Source organism: Petromyzon marinus, unplaced genomic scaffold (genome assembly GCF_048934315.1).
Source record: "Petromyzon marinus isolate PM22_M1 ecotype Great Lakes invasive population unplaced genomic scaffold, UKy_Petmar_22M1.pri1.0 PM_G_Scaffold_39, whole genome shotgun sequence".
NCBI lineage: Eukaryota > Metazoa > Chordata > Hyperoartia > Petromyzontiformes > Petromyzontidae > Petromyzon > Petromyzon marinus.
The window spans coordinates 1,701,899-1,717,504 of NW_027422972.1; the positions used below are offsets into that span (position 1 = coordinate 1,701,899).

At 56.4% G+C, this 15,606-nt stretch overlaps 1 protein-coding gene across 1 annotated transcript; it reads right to left on the minus strand.

Annotated features, from left to right (window-relative positions):
- Nucleotides 1-982: 982 nt before the first annotated feature.
- Nucleotides 983-15,060, minus strand: LOC142916495 (uncharacterized). The gene is made up of 6 exons (XM_076061625.1): nucleotides 15,055-15,060; nucleotides 14,847-14,939; nucleotides 14,514-14,586; nucleotides 3,183-4,288; nucleotides 1,785-2,014; nucleotides 983-1,004 (listed from the first exon to the last, which is right to left on the minus strand). Exons 1-6 carry the CDS (start codon nucleotides 15,058-15,060, stop codon nucleotides 983-985), a joined length of 1,530 nt encoding a protein of 509 aa, XP_075917740.1.
- Between the last annotated feature and the right edge of the window lie 546 nt (nucleotides 15,061-15,606).

The window sequence follows — 15,606 nt, forward strand, 5'->3', positions numbered from 1 at the left end:
GGAGCAGACGGCGGTGGAGGTGCTGGAGCAGACGGCGGTGGAGGTGGTGGAGCAGACGGCGGTGGAGGTGGTGGAGCAGACGGTGGTGGAGGTGGTGGAGGTGGTGAAGTTGACGGAGGGACCCGTGAGAGTCCTGCAGAGCCCAGCTGGAATCTGAGACCCCTTGAGAACCACGCAGGACGACCCCCCTTGCAGCATCCGCTGCTGCTGTGGCTGCTGCTGGTGGTGGTGGTGGACCTGCTGCTGGAGGAGGACCTGCTGCTGGTGGTCGTGGTGGTGGACCTGCTGCTGCTGGTGGTGGTAGCGGACCTGCTGCTGGTGGTGGTGGTGGACCTGCTGCTGGTGGTGGTGGTGGACCTACTGCTGGTGGTGGTGGTGGACCTGCTGCTGGTGGTGGTGGTGGACCTGCTGGTGGTGGTGGTGGACCTGCTGCTGGAGGAGGACCTGCTGCTGCTGGTAGTGGACCTGCTGTTGCTGCTGCTGCTGCTGGTGGTGGTAGTGGACCTGCTGCTGCTGGTAGTGGTGGACCTGCTGCTGCTGCTGGTGGTGGACCTGCTGCTGCTGGTGGTGGACCTGCTGCTGCTGCTGCTGGTGGTGGTGCTGCAGGAGGACGATATCGACGAGACTTGGCTGGGAGTCGTCTCGCAGCTCGCCACGCTGCACGGCAGAGAAGAGCTCCGGTGCCGGGGTGCGGAACAACAGGGGGGGCGGCACCGGGGGGGCACCAGGCCACCGGGCCGGCCCGGGGGCCCGACGAACGGCGCTGCGGAAGGAGAAGCACAGGGCGAGCGACCCCCTCACGATGGGGGGGGGGGGGGGGGGGTAAATGTGTCGGCCTGCTCTTCCACGCTGGCCAAGACGACTCGGGGAGAGGCGGCGGCCACTCCCACGCCTCGGCCCGCCGCACGCGACCTGCCCCGTTGGGCTTCGACTGCCGCACCACAGAGACCGCCACAGAGACCGCCACAGAGACGGCCACACGTCACTGACACACCGCGGTTGCCCTCGTGGCAAACAGCAAACAGCGAACAGCGAACACAGCACAGCCAACACAACACAACACAGTGAACACAACACAGCCAACACAGCACAGCGAACACAGCACAGCGAACACAACATAGCAAACACAGCATAGCCAACACAACACAGCCAACACAGCACAGCGAACACAGCGAACACAACACAGCCAACACAACACAGCGAACACAACACAGCCAACACAACACAGCGAACACAACACAGCCAACACAGCACAGCGAACACAGCACAGCCAACACAACACAGCGAACACAGCACAGCGAACACAACACAGCGAACACAACACAGCCAACACAACACAGTGAACACAGCACAGCGAACACAACACAGCCAACACAACACAGCGAACACAACACAGCGAACACAACACAGCCAACACAACACAGCCAACACAACACAGCGAACACAGCGAACACAACACAGCCAACACAACACAGCGAACACAGCGAACACAACACAGCCAACACAGCACAGCCAACACAACACAGCGAACACAGCACAGCGAACACAACACAGCCAACACAACACAGCGAATACAGCCAACACAGCGAACACAACACAGTGAACACAACACTGCCAACACAGCGAACACAGCGAACACAACACAGCGAACACAACACAGCCAACACAACACAGCCAACACAACACAGCCAACACAACACAGTGAACACAACACAGCCAACACAGCACAGCGAACACAACACAGCCAACACAACACAGTGAACACAACACAGCGAACACAACACAACACAGCGAACACAGCACAGCCAACACCGCCCCTCACCGGCTGGCCAGGCCAGGGGTGCCCCGGGGGTCGGCCCGGCTCCGAAGGCCCCGCGGGTCCCGGAGGCCACTGCCGGAGTCTCGACGGGTCCGCGGAGGCCACGGGTTCCAGAGGGGTCACGTGGCCCCACGGGTCACGTGACCCCCGGGAGCCGGCGTGCAGCCGCTCCGTGGCGCAGGGGGCGACGGGGCTCTGTGGTGCATCAGAGACGTTCACAAGGCACGTCACGTGCATCAGAGGCGTTCACAAGGCACTGTGGTGCATCAGAGGCGTTCACAAGGCACTGTGGTGCATCAGAGGCGTTCACAAGGCACTGTGGTGCATCAGAGGCGTTCACAAGGCACTGTGGTGCATCAGAGGCGTTCACAAGGCTCTGTGGTGCATCAGAGGCGTTCACAAGGCTCTGTGGTGCATCAGAGGCGTTCACAAGGCACTGTGGTGCATCAGAGGCGTTCACAAGGCACTGTGGTGCATCAGAGGCGTTCACAAGGCACGTCACGTGCAGCAGAGACGTTCACAAGGCACCGTGGTGCATCAGAGGCGTTCACAAGGCACTGTGGTGCATCAGAGGCGTTCACAAGGCACGTCACGTGCATCAGAGGCGTTCACAAGGCACTGTGGTGCATCAGACGCGTTCACAAGGCACTGTGGTGCATCAGAGGCGTTCACAAGGCACTGTGGTGCATCAGAGGCGTTCACAAGGCACGTGGTGCATCAGACGCGTTCACAAGGCACTGTGGTGCATCAGAGGCGTTCACAAGGCACTGTGGTGCATCAGAGGCGTTCACAAGGCACGTGGTGCATCAGAGGCGTTCACAAGGCACTGTGGTGCATCAGAGGCGTTCACAAGGCACTGTGGTACATCAGAGGCGTTCACAAGGCACTGTGGTGCATCAGAGACGTTCACAAGGCACTGTGGTGCATCAGAGGCGTTCACAAGGCACGTCACGTGATTTTGTTTCTGCTGAAGGTCAACTCGAGGTCAAAGTGATTTGCCGCTCAGGTGAGCGGCGGTGCTCATGTCCGGTTTCACAGCCCTGAGCCGATGGTGGAAATTCCATATTCCTCTGGCGGGGGCGATCCCTTTCAACTCCCCCCCCCCCCCCCCTAACAAAGTGGTCGTTATTTTATCGACCCTGGCAGGACTGGAAAGGCGGCGGGAATTAATCTCCTGAAATGTCGGAGATAGGCGCACGCGAATGAAGATGCATACACACACACACGTGCATTCATTCGTTTGCACTACAGATCGGTGAAATAAATGTGCGGTCTTAATGAGGACCTACTGTGCAATGTGTGTTGACGTTCGCGACATCGCGGGGGGGGGGAGGGAGGGGGGGTGGCGAGGGAGCTCCGTTACCTGTGAGCGTTGTGGGATGGCACGGCCGTGCGAGGCGTTGCGCGCCGCCACGCAGCAGATCACCCCGGCCGGGGGTGCCGGCGGGGCGCGCCTGGTGCCTGCCTGGCTCACAGCGGCAGCAGCAGCAGCGCCAAGGGCTTTCACGCCATGCCACAACACCCCACTGCTACCACCACCACCACCACCGTCACTACCGCTACTACCATCGCCACCATCGCCACCATCAATATTACAACCAGCACTATCACTACCAACACCACCGTCAATACCACTACTACCATCGTCACCATTGCCACCATCAATATTACAACCAGCACTACCACTACCAACACCACCGTCACTACCACTACTACCATCACCACCATCGCCACCGTCAATATTACAACCAGCACTACCACTACCAGCACCACCGTCACTACCACTACTACCATCACCACCATTGCCACCATCAATATTACAACCAGCACTACCACTACCAACACCACCGTCAATACCACCACTATCATCACCACCATTGCCACCATCAATATTACAACCAGCACTACCAACACCACCACTACCACCACCACCATCATCAATACCACCACTACCATCACCACCAATGTCATAACCACCACTGCCACCGTAATCAATACCACCACTGCCATCACCTCCGCCGGCACGTGGAATAAGCCGCCCTACCTGCGGCACACCTGCACAACTCGCAGCTCCTGGGTGGGGCTCACCGGACCGAGTCTCACCTGGAGGACTCGGGTCTACCCGCAGCGCACCCGTGCGGCGACTCGCACCTGGGCTGCCGACACTTGCGTGAGAAGCGCCCCGCGGATTGGCGTCCAACCAGGGCGCGCCAGACCGCGCCTCTGCGTCACCTCCGCTCCTCGCGCCCGCACGAGTCCCGGCGGCGTCTTCGCCGTCGCCCGCACCGCGACCCGCGAGCTCGCCGCCCGCCCGCCCGGCTTGCCAACCGGGCGAACGCGACTCCGGTTTCGGGCGGGGCGCCCGCCGCTCGCCCGCCGCCCACGCCGTCGTCGACACCGGCCGCACGCCCGTCGTGAACCTCCAACGAGCGTGGCCCTTCTGAGAGCCTGGCTGGCACTCAGCCACGCCTGGCTGGCACTCAGACACACCTGGCTGGTATTCACCCACACCTGGCTGATACACAGCCACACCTGGCTGGTACTTATCTACACCTGGCCGATACACAGACACACCTGGCTGATACACAGACACACCTGGCTGGTACACAGACACACCTGGCTGGTACACAGACACACCTGGCTGATACACAGATACACCTGGCTGGTACACAGACACACCTGACTGGTACACAGACACACCTGGCTGATACACAGACACACCTGGCTGGTACACAGACACACCTGGCTGGTACACAGACACACCTGGTTGATACACAGACACACCTGGCTGGTACACAGACACACCTGGCTGATACACAGACACACCTGGCTGATACACAGGCACACCTGGCTGGCACTCAGCCACACCTGGCCGATACACAGACACACCTGGCTGGTACACAGACACACCTGGCTGGTACACAGACACACCTGGCTGATACACAGACACACCTGGCTGGTATTCACCCACACCTGGCTGGTACACAGACACACCTGGCTGGTACACAGACACACCTGGCTGGTACACAGACACACCTGGCTGATACACAGACACACCTGGCTGGTATTCACCCACACCTGGCTGGTACACAGACACACCTGGCTGGTACACAGACACACCTGGCTGGTACACAGACACACCTGGCTGATACACAGACACACCTGGCTGGTATTCACCCACACCTGTCTGGTACACAGACACACCTGGCTGGTACACAGACACACCTGGCTGGCACTCAGCCACACCTTGCCGATACACAGACACACCTGGCTGGTACACAGGCACACCTGGCTGTCACTCAGTCACACCTGGCTGGTACACAGACACACCTGGCTGATACACAGACACACCTGTCTGATACACACCTGGAGGTACGTGCAGGTAACCCTGCGATAGTGAGACTAGCCCGGTGCCGACACCACGTGACGCAGCGCCTGCGAGTGGCCACGTGGTGCTTGCGGCTGCGGCCTCTCCTCCTCCTCCTCCTGCTAAGGAGTTCGAGTTGGGAAGAGTCTCGCTGGCAGCGCTGCACTGCATGGTGGTCGTGACGCTGCTGCTGCTGCTGCTGCCTCTGTTGCCGATGATGATGCTGTCAGATAGCGACAAGGGCAGTGATGATGATGCTGTCAGATAGCGACAAGGGCAGTGATGATGATGCTGTCAGATAGCGACAAGGGCAGTGATGATGATGCTGTCAGATAGCGACAAGGGCAGTGATGATGCTGCTGTCAGATAGCGACAAGGGCAGTGATGATGATGCTGTCAGATAGCGACAAGGGCAGTGATGATGCTGCTGTCAGATAGCGACAAGGGCAGTGATGATGATGCTGTCAGATAGCGACAAGGGCAGTGATGATGATGATGCTGCTGATGATGATGATTCAACTGATGATGCCACTTAATGCTATCGCAGCTGATGATGATGATGATTGACAAACATGATTATTATATTCTTTGGGTCTTTCGGTAAAGCCACGTAGATAGAAAAAATATATAAAAATAATAACAATATCATATAGCGGGAGAGCTGCTGAGGCAGGAAACATAAAAGTGATTCTTGCAGTCATGACAGTTTTAAGTCATTAATATTATGGTCATCGCAAAACATCCTAACGGCTCGGCATTGTACGAAATGCATAACGTAACCCAAGAGCTACAGTATTATTACTACCACTACTGCTTAACGCAGTGTTTGTTGTTGCTGTTGTTGTTGAAATTAAGAATGGTCACATTCTCCAGAAAGTGCGTCTATGAATCTGGAGACTACGGTAGAGAACGCACAGAGTTGGGGGTCTGCCACGCGTCCACACCCCACCCCCCACTCGGCTATTTGTAGCTCGAATAACAAACGTCGTAAACTCGAGACAACAGACCGTGCTCCTGGCCAGGTGAAGCTTCACTTTGTGCCCCAACTCCTTACAACATAACCACCACCACCAATGTCGAGTCCAGTGAACGATCATTAACAAGCCCTCCACAGCGCCGGCGGTAGCCACCGCTCCACACACGCGCCGAGTGAACAATTCACTATTCACTAGGCTCACTCCTCCTTCAGCCTGCCCGCCTTGATTCATCAATCAGTGGGATTGCGACACTAATTTGCATAATTGATTGGCCGATGCCTTGACGGCCACGTGACGCTGGGAAGCCACGCGCGTGGATGTCAATGATTGCCAATCGGGTTAATGAGTTAATTGCGAGAGCACGTGACGTGGACGCGTGTTTACAATGCATCATTGGCACTTATCTATTATATTCATCACTCGCACGAGTGGGTGGAGGTTTATACATTGTGTCCGTGTGTGTGTCTGTGTCCGTGTGTGTGTGTCTATGTGTGTGTGTGTATCCATGTGTGTGTATCCGTGTGTGTGTCTGTGTGTGTGTCTGTGTGTGTGTCCGTGTCTGTGTGTGTCCGTGTGTGTCTATCTGTGTGTGTGTGTCTGTGTGTGTCTGTGTGTGTCCGTGTGTGTGTCTGTGTCTGTGTGTGTGTGTCTGTGTGTCCGTGTGTGTGTCTGTGTGTGTGTCTGTGTGTGTGTCCGTGTCTGTGTGTGTCCGTGTGTGTCTATCTGTGTGTGTGTGTCAAAGTGGGGAGCGGTGGTGTAGTGGTTAGCGCTACGCTGCGCTACGAACCCGGCGACCCGAGTTCGAATCCCGCTCACGGCCAACACCAGTGACGATTATCTGAACCGGTCCCGGGCCTCCCCTAGGTCGACTCAGCCTCAAATTAGTACCTGGTGCGGTGTGTAAACATCGCCACGGGGGAGACAAAGGTGGTCGGGCGTGGTGCTGGACACCCAACCCCTCGTGTACTGTTCCAGCCTTTACAGGTGCTACTCGCTAGCAGCACTTGCCCCTACAGTCTGTTAAGGCTATATGGGGGATCTTTGTCTTTTTCTCTGTGTGTGGGTGTGTGGGTGGGTGTGTCTGTCTGTGTGGGTGTGTGTGTGGGTGTGTGTGGGTGTGTGGGTAGGTGTATGTGTGTGTGTGGGTGTCTGTGGGTGTGTGTGGATCGACACTTCACGTGGCCTCAGGGTGCACATAGCCTGGCACAAGCGTCGTGGTGACGTCACCGCCACTTAGTGGTGAATGGCGGTTGTTGTTGTTGTGTGGATGTGGGTGTGTGTGTGGGTGGGTGTGTGTGTAGGTTTTTGTGTGTCTGTGTGTAGGTGTGTGTGTGTCTGTGTAAGTGTCTCTGTGTGTGTGTGTGGATGTGTATGTGTATGTGGGTGTGTGTGTGTCAGTGTGGGTGTGTGTGTGGGTGTGTGTTTGTGGGTGTGTGGGTGGGTGGGTGTGTGGGTAGGTGTGTGTGTAGGTGTGTGTGTGTGTGTGTCTGTATGGGTGTGTGTGGGTGTATGCGTGTCTGTGTGTCTGTGGGTGTGGGTGTGTGTGTGGGTGTGTGTGTCTGTGTGGATGTGTGTGTCTGTGTGTGTGTGAGTGTGTGTCTGTGTGGGTGTGTGTGTCTGTGTGTGTGTCTGTGTGTCTGTGTGTGTCTGTGTGTGTGTCTGTGTGTGTCTGTCTGTGTGTCTGTGTGTGACTCTGCTCATGCAGTGGAGGAGTTGGAGACGCTGCTGCTGAGACTGGAGCGTGCCACTACGAGATGGGGCCTTACCATCAGCCTCACCAAAACTAAGCACCTGCCTGGGTATTTTGTACCATCGGACACTCCACCCCCACAACTCCCAATCGGTGATGGGGCATTTGTGGAGAGAGTGGAGAGTTTCCCATACCTGGGCAGTGTGCTTATGAGCGGCTCCAGTTTAACAGCAGAGGTCTCACTCCGAATCAGTCGAGCGGCAATATCTTTTCATCGGTTGCGTAACGCTGTGTGGAAGCTACCTGGTCTGTCGCTCGGCACTAAGCTTCAGATCTCGGCCACGGTCATTCCCTCCCTTCTCTACGCTTGCGAAACGTGGACCCCCTAATGGAACATCTTCGCCGGTTAGAAACATTTAGGCTGGCCCGCCTACAATCCATCCTGGGTTTAACCAGGCTGGATTGTGTGAGGAGCTCACAAATCCTTGAAAGATCTGGGCACGGTCCCAACGGTGAGCTCCTCCGGCAGGCAAGGCTGCGTTGGCTGGGTCATGTAGCCCGCATGCCCAGCCACCGCATGCCGAAACAGATTTTGTCCGGCCGGATCGAGGGGGCTAAACGGGCACGGCAAGGGCTAGAGAGGAGATGGAGTGATGTGGTACAGGAGGACGTGGAGCTGAGTGGACTTGACGTTGACTCGTACCAGCGGTGTCAAGATCGGCCTCTGTGGAGGAGGCTCGTGAAGGATGTTACTGGGCACTTGGAGATAGTCGCCCTCCAACAACAACGGAGGGCGGAGGAGCGACGCTCAGAACAACGAGCGGAGCGCCAGGTGGCTAAAGCACAACAAGTTGCCATAGTAGGGGGCACATGTGGTGCATCAGCCAGTCATCTCAGTCAGTAGACCCGATGCACCTGGGTCTGCCCCGTGACCTCCTGCCAGTGGGCGTTCGACACTTCACGTGGCCTCAAGGTGCACCTAGCCTGGCACAAGCGTCATGGTGACGTCACCGCCACTTAGTGGCGAATGGTGGTTGTTGTTGTTGTTGGCAAAAACAACTCACTACCTCCACGTGGTGCTGGACGGGCAACGTTGTCGTGGACAGTGCTGTGGGGTGGAGGGCCAATTCCAATCGGCCTCTACTCTCAGGGCATTTGCGACCACCATAGCGGCTAATTAATTGAAGGTGGAGGGGTTACCCACTCACCCACCCACTCACCCACACACTCACCCACACACTCACCCAGACACTCACACATCCACCCACTCACCCAGTCGCCCACCCACTCACCCAGACACTCACCACCCACTCACTCACTCACCCACTCACACAGTCGCCCACTCACCCACCCAACCACCCGCCCACACACACACACTCACCCAGTCGCCCACCCACTGACCCACCCACTCACCCAGACACTCACCACCCACTCACCCACTCACCCACCCGCCCACTCACCCAGCCACTCACAACAACCGCCACTAATTGGCGGTGACGTCACCACGACGCTTGTGCCAGGCTCACGTGGTTAGCATTAATTAATTAAACCATCCCCACCTTCAATTAATTACCGCTAACCACGTGACCCTAGCACAAGCGTCGTGGTGACGTCACCGCCAATTAGTGGCGGTTGTTGTGAGTGGCTGGGTGAGTGGCTGGGTGAGCGAGCAGGTGAGTGAGTGGGTGAGTGGCTGAGAGAGTGGGTGAGTGGGTGGGTGAGCGTGTGGGCGACTGGGTGAGTGGGTGGGTGAGTGGGTGGTGAGTGTGTGGGTGAGTGTGTGAGCGACTGGGTGAGTGAGTGTGTGGGTGGGTGAGTGAGTGAGTGTGTGAGGTGAGTGTGTGAGCGACTGGGTGAGCGACTAGGTGAGTGAGTGGGTGGATGAGTGGGTGGGTGACTGTGTGAGTGAGTGAGCAACTGTGTGAGTGAGTGGATGTGTGAGTGTGTGTGTAAATGGGAGAGTGAGTGGGTGGGTGTGTGAGCGAATGGGTGTGTGAGTGAGCGACTGGGTGAGTGTGTGGGTGGGTGAGTGTGTAGATGAGTATGTGAGCGACTGGACGAGTGAGTGTATGAGTGTCTGGGTGAGTGTGTGGGTGAGTGAGTGAGTGAGCGACTGGGTGAGTGGGTAGTGTGTGGGTGAGTGTGTGAGCGACTGGGTGAGTGGGTGTATGTGTGACTGTGTGAGTGAGTGAGCAACTGGGTGAGCAACTGGGTGTGTGAGTGTGTGGGCGAGTGTGTGGGCGACTGGGTGAGTGTGTGTGTGTGAGTGTCTGGGTGAGTGAGTGGGTGTGGGTGGGTGTGTGGGAGTGTCTGGGTGAGTGGGTGACTTTGGCGCAGTAGGGGGCACAGGTGGTGCATCAGCCAGTCATCTCAGTCATCTCAGTCAGTCGACCCGTGACACCTACTGGGCCTGCCCCGTGACCTCCTGCCAGCGGGCGTTCGACACTTCACGTGGCCTCAAGGTGCACCTAGCCTGGCACAAGCGTCGTGGTGACGTCACCGCCACTTAGTGGCGAATGGCGATTGTTGTTGTTGTTGACAAAAACAACTCCCTACCTCCCCGCGGTGCCGGACGGACAACGTTGTCGTGGACAGTGCTGTGGGGTGGAGGGCCAATTCCAATCGGCCTCTTCTCTCAGGGCATTTGCGACCACCATAGCGGCTAATTAATTGAAGGTGGAGGGGCTGGTAACCCCTCCACCTTCATTTACTTAATTGAAGGTGGAGGGGTTACCCACTCACCCACCCACTCACCCAGACACTCACACATCCACCCACTCACCCAGTCGCCCACCCAGTCGCCCACCCACTCACCCAGACACTCATCCAGACACTCACCCACCCACTCACCCAGTCGCCCAATCACCCAGTGGCCCACTTACACGCTCACCCACACACCCAGCCACTCACAACAATCGCCACTAATTGGCGGTGACGTCACCACGACGCATGTGCCAGGCTCACGTGGTTAGCAGTAATTAATTAATTAAGCCCCTCTCCACCTTCAATTAATTAACCCCTCCACCTTCAATTGATTACCGCTAACCACGTGACCCTGGCACAAGCGTCGTGGTGACGTCACCGCCAATTAGTGGCGATTGTTGTGTGTGGCTGGGTGAGTGGCTGGGTGAGCGAGCAGGTGAGTGAGTGGGTGAGTGGCTGGGTGAGCGAGCGGGTGAGTGAGTGGGTGAGTGGCTGAGAGAGTGGGTGAGTGAGTGGGTGAGCGTGTGGGCAATTGGGTGAGTGTGTGGGTGAGTGGGTGGTGAGTGTGTGAGCGACTGGGTGAGTGAGTGTGTGGGTGGGTGAGTGAGTGAATGAGTGGGTGAGTGAGTGTGTGAGGTGAGTGTGTGGGCGACTGGGTGAGTGGGTCGGTGAGTGGGTGGTGAGTGTGTGAGCGACTGGGTGAGTGAGTGTGTAGGTGAGTGGGTGAGTGAGTGAGTGTGTGAGGTGAATGTGTGAGCGACTGGGTGAGCGACTAGGTGAGTGTGTGGCTGGATCAGTGGGTGGGTGACTGTGTGAGTGAATGAGCAACTGGGTGAGCAACTGGGTGAGTGAGTGAGTGAGTGTGTGAGGTGAGTGTGTGGGCGACTGGGTGAGTGGGTGGGTGAGTGGGTGGTCAGTGTGTGAGCGACTGGGTGAGTGAGTGTGTGGGTGAGTGAGTGAGTGTGTGAGGTGAGTGTGTGAGCGACTGGGTGAGCGACTAGGTGAGTGTGTAGGTGGATGAGTGGGTGGGTGACTGTGTGAGTGAGTGAGCAACTGGGTGTGCGACTGGGTGAGTGAGTGGGTGTGTGTGTAGATGAGTATGTGAGCGACTGGACGAGTGAGTGTATGAGTGGTTGGGTGAGTGTGTGGGTGGGTGAGTGGCTGAGTGAGTGGGTGAGTAAGTGAGCAAGTGAGTGGGTGAGTGAGTGGGTGAGCCAGCAGGTGAGTGATTGGGTGAGTGGCTGAGTGAGTAGGTGAGTAAATGGTTGGGTGAATGTGTGAGCGACTCGGTGAGTGGGTGGATGAGTGAGGAGGGGTGCTGCGGAGGGTGGGGGGATGTACAGGGGGTGAGGGGTAATGATTATTATACAAGGCAGTCCAAAAGTTAGGAGACAGTTTCTTGGGTTTCTCTTTAAGTTCATTGTGATTTTTCGAGTTTATAAAGTTTAACACGTAGGCTTTCGCGACCAATATTATTCATAATAAAGGTTTTTGGGTTAGATCGCGTTATTTATAAATGTGTCGTAACCCTCCACCACCCGACATGGCCAATCAGCAAAAAAAGTGTCACGTTGACAAAAGACAAATAGTTCACTACTTTAACCCACCAGTGTGGTGAAGAGTGAATCCACAACATTTACAGTGTGAGTAGTACTGTGACTTTTCGCTCATAAATACATCCAGCATCATCGGGCAATTCGCCAGAATGGTAAAGCCCTCGCTTGCTCCCGGTTTTATATAGGGCAGCAGGGTGACGTCATCATTTAACTCATATCAGGTGCAGTGATTAGAGGCGGAGGGGGGGTATTGTAATTATGTAATCGATTAGTAATCAGTCAATGGTTATGATTAGTAATGAGTTGTAGATTAGTAATTAGTTGTAATATGAGTTAGTGATTATATGCTATGTTAGTAATCCGTTAATTAGTATGTGTTTCCCCTATAAGGAATTGTAATATGTATTATTTAATAATACGCTTCCAGGCCGCACTAAGCCTGTAGCTGTCAGAGCGATTAAAGTTATTTTTATTCCTCTCAATTTCAATGGATTCTCTAATTAGTCTTTGCCAGTAATAATTAGTTTTACACAACACTTCAACGTTATCAAAATCAATTGAGTGTCCTTGTTGACAAGCATGTTCTGCCACTGCCGACAGTTGTTTTTGAGATAATTTAATATTTCTTTGATGTTCTTTTAGTCTTACGCTGATGTTACGTCCCGTCTGTCTAATATAGCATCTGCCACATAAACAATCAATCCGATATACACCTTATGTTGATAATTTAGGTAATGCGTCTTTAGTGCAAGATACTAGTTTTTGAATTTTGTGTACTGTACCAAATTTTACTGTAATGTTTTGCTTTTGCAAAACACGGGCTAATTTGTCAGTTACTCCTGAGATATATGGAATTTTTATTGTTTTAACAATCTGATCGCTTTCAGCAGTATTGCTTTGCGACCGTGATTTGGCATTCAGTGCTCTGTTGATTTGAGCATTATTGTAGCCATTCTGTCGTAGTGCGTCTTTAACGTGTTTGATCTCTCTCACTAGACTTCACCATCTGACACTGTTTTAGCCCGATGTATGAGCGTCTTGATAAGAGAGGATTTCTGAGCTGGATAATGATGCGAATCTGCATTCAGATAGGCATCAGTGTGCGTTTGCTTTCTGTAAACGCTGTGTGTTATTTTACCGTTTAGGCCATGTCCAAGCAAAATATCTAGGAATGGGAGTGTGTTATTCACCTCCATTTCCATGGTGAACTGTGGCCAGACAACCAAAGTGTCATCCACATATTTAAACCAAAAAGATGGTTTTAATGTGAATTATTTGTCTTTTGTCAACGTGACACTTTTTTTTGCTGATTGGCCGTGTCGGGTGGTGGAGGGTTACGACACATTTATAAATAACACGATCTAACCCAAACACCTTTATCATGAGTCTATATAGGTGGCTCTGCTTAAACGCGTCTCTCTCTCTCTCTCCATCCATCTCTGTCTCCACTCTCTCCCTCTCTTCCTATCCCCTGTAGGTTCGGGCCCGAGCGAGTTCCTGCCGGGGATTTGGCTCTTCAGGGGTTGATTCCCCCCGTGGCTTTGTCGGCACGAGGCGACCGCGCAGAGCGTCAAGGGCTCCACCGGGCCCTAAGGCGCTGCCCCAGCACCACCGCAGCAGCCAAACCACCGGTGCTCGGCATGGCCTGCATGAAGAAGGTCCTGCTGGACCTCATGTTGCGTACGGGGTACAACATCGTCCGGGAGAACGGACAGAGGAGGTTCGGACCGCCGCCCGACTGGCGGGGGCCCCCTCCCGCCCGTGGCTGCGAGGTGTTTCTGGGGAGGATCCCGCGCGACCTCTACGAGGATGAGCTGGTGCCCGTGCTGGAGACGGTGGGGAAGCTCTACCAGCTCCACCTCATGATGGATTATAGCGGAGAGAACCGCGGCTACGCGTTCGCTACCTACATGACGCTCGCCCAAGCCACGGATGCCGTCAAGAAACTCGACAAGGTAGAGATCCGTCCCGGACGCCGCATTGCAGTCTGCATCAGCGTGGACAATCGCTGCCTCTTCATTGGGGGGCTGCCAAAGGACAAGAAGCGAGCGGAGGTGATGATGGCGATGAGCGGTGCCACGGAGGGCGTGGTGGACGTCAAGATGAGCTTCTGTTGCTGGGACAAAACCCTCAACCGAGGCTACGCGTTCGTCGAGTACGGGAGCCATCGCGCGGCCGCCATGGCCCGGAAGAAGCTCCTTCGAATCGCCTTCCGGCCGTGGGGCCGGACCGTCAAGGTGGACTGGGCCATCCCGGAACGGGCGGCCGCGGCCGCGGCGGCAGCGGCGGCAACGGAAGACGAGGAGGAGACGGAGGCGGCGGTGCCAGACCTGCTGCAGCCGGAGTGCACGGCCACCGGCAAGGCCGCGCACAGCCTGTTTGGGTGCTGGGGGGCACGCACCTGGCTGTGGTGGGTACCTCTCCACCTGCGGCCCATGCCCGTGGCTCTCGAGGCACTGCCAGAGGCGGCCATGCTGTCGTGGCAGGCGCGGCTGTGGATGCTGTGCCGGACCGCCGGCGTCAGCTACCCGACCTTCGAGCTGCACGCTCACTCGGGGCCCGGGATGCCCGCGGGCCTCCTCTATAAGGTGTCGGTTCCTGGGGTGGGAGAAGGCGCCGGCATCTTCCCCGCATTTCTGAGCTCCAGCGAGGAGGGAGCACGGGAGGTGGCGTGTCAGCTCGCCCACAACATCCTCAGCGAAGCGAATCCTCTGAGAATGTGCCCAGCCCTTGCCGTGACACCGCCTCCCAGCCGCCTCTTCCAGGACCTCTCGGCGTAACCCGGCTCCTTCCCCGTGACCCAGCCGCCGGTCGCCACGTGCTGTACCTACACCAACAGCGACATGTACCCGTAGCGCATGTGTCCATTGCAGCGGCGTTCGTCAGACCGCTGACGATGTTCTACCCACGAGCCCTCACTTAGCGTTCACTCTGAACCTCACGTCCATTGCGGCGTTCAAACTGCAAATTGCCCGGCCGCTCGCTCTACACGTTCACGTTCCCGCACGCTCTCCACTCAGCCATCCTCCCCCTTTCCTTTTTCCTCGTGGGGGGGGGGGGCACCCCTGACTTCATTTGACTCATCGCCCCACACACGTCCTCGTTGGCTCCTTCTCACCAGACCACGCGCCGCTACCTCGCTCGCTACGCACGTCTCACGAAATGACTTTCCACATTAACGTCTCGTCACTGTGCCGGCTCTTCTTGGCCGCGATTCCGGCTGGTGGCGTGACGGCGACGGGGAGAGATGTCGGCGAACGGCGACACGCCAGGACTCGGGACCCCACGCACGAGCCCCGAGCTCCGGGTCTGCTCCCCCATATATACCCCTAGGCGTGACCTTCCAGCAGGTTACACGAGAGGGCGCGGCCGAAGGCGTGGCTAGGCCCCGCCTCCGGCCACGCCCTCTCGTGGAACCTTGGAGCAGGTGACCGGAGTAACTCGGCTAGCCCCACCTGTTGCCTTTGCCCCAGATGCGCCTCCTTCCCTGATTG

Coding starts and splice junctions, on each gene's coding strand:
- LOC142916495 (XM_076061625.1), bottom strand. Junction 14,587..14,846: donor GGCTGGGAGGCGGTGTCACG/GCAAGGGCTGGG, acceptor CTGCCACGACAG/CATGGCCGCCTCTGGCAGTG. Junction 4,289..14,513: donor GAGGTACCCACCACAGCCAG/GTGCGTGCCCCC, acceptor AGTGCCAGCCAG/GCGTGGCTGAGTGCCAGCCA.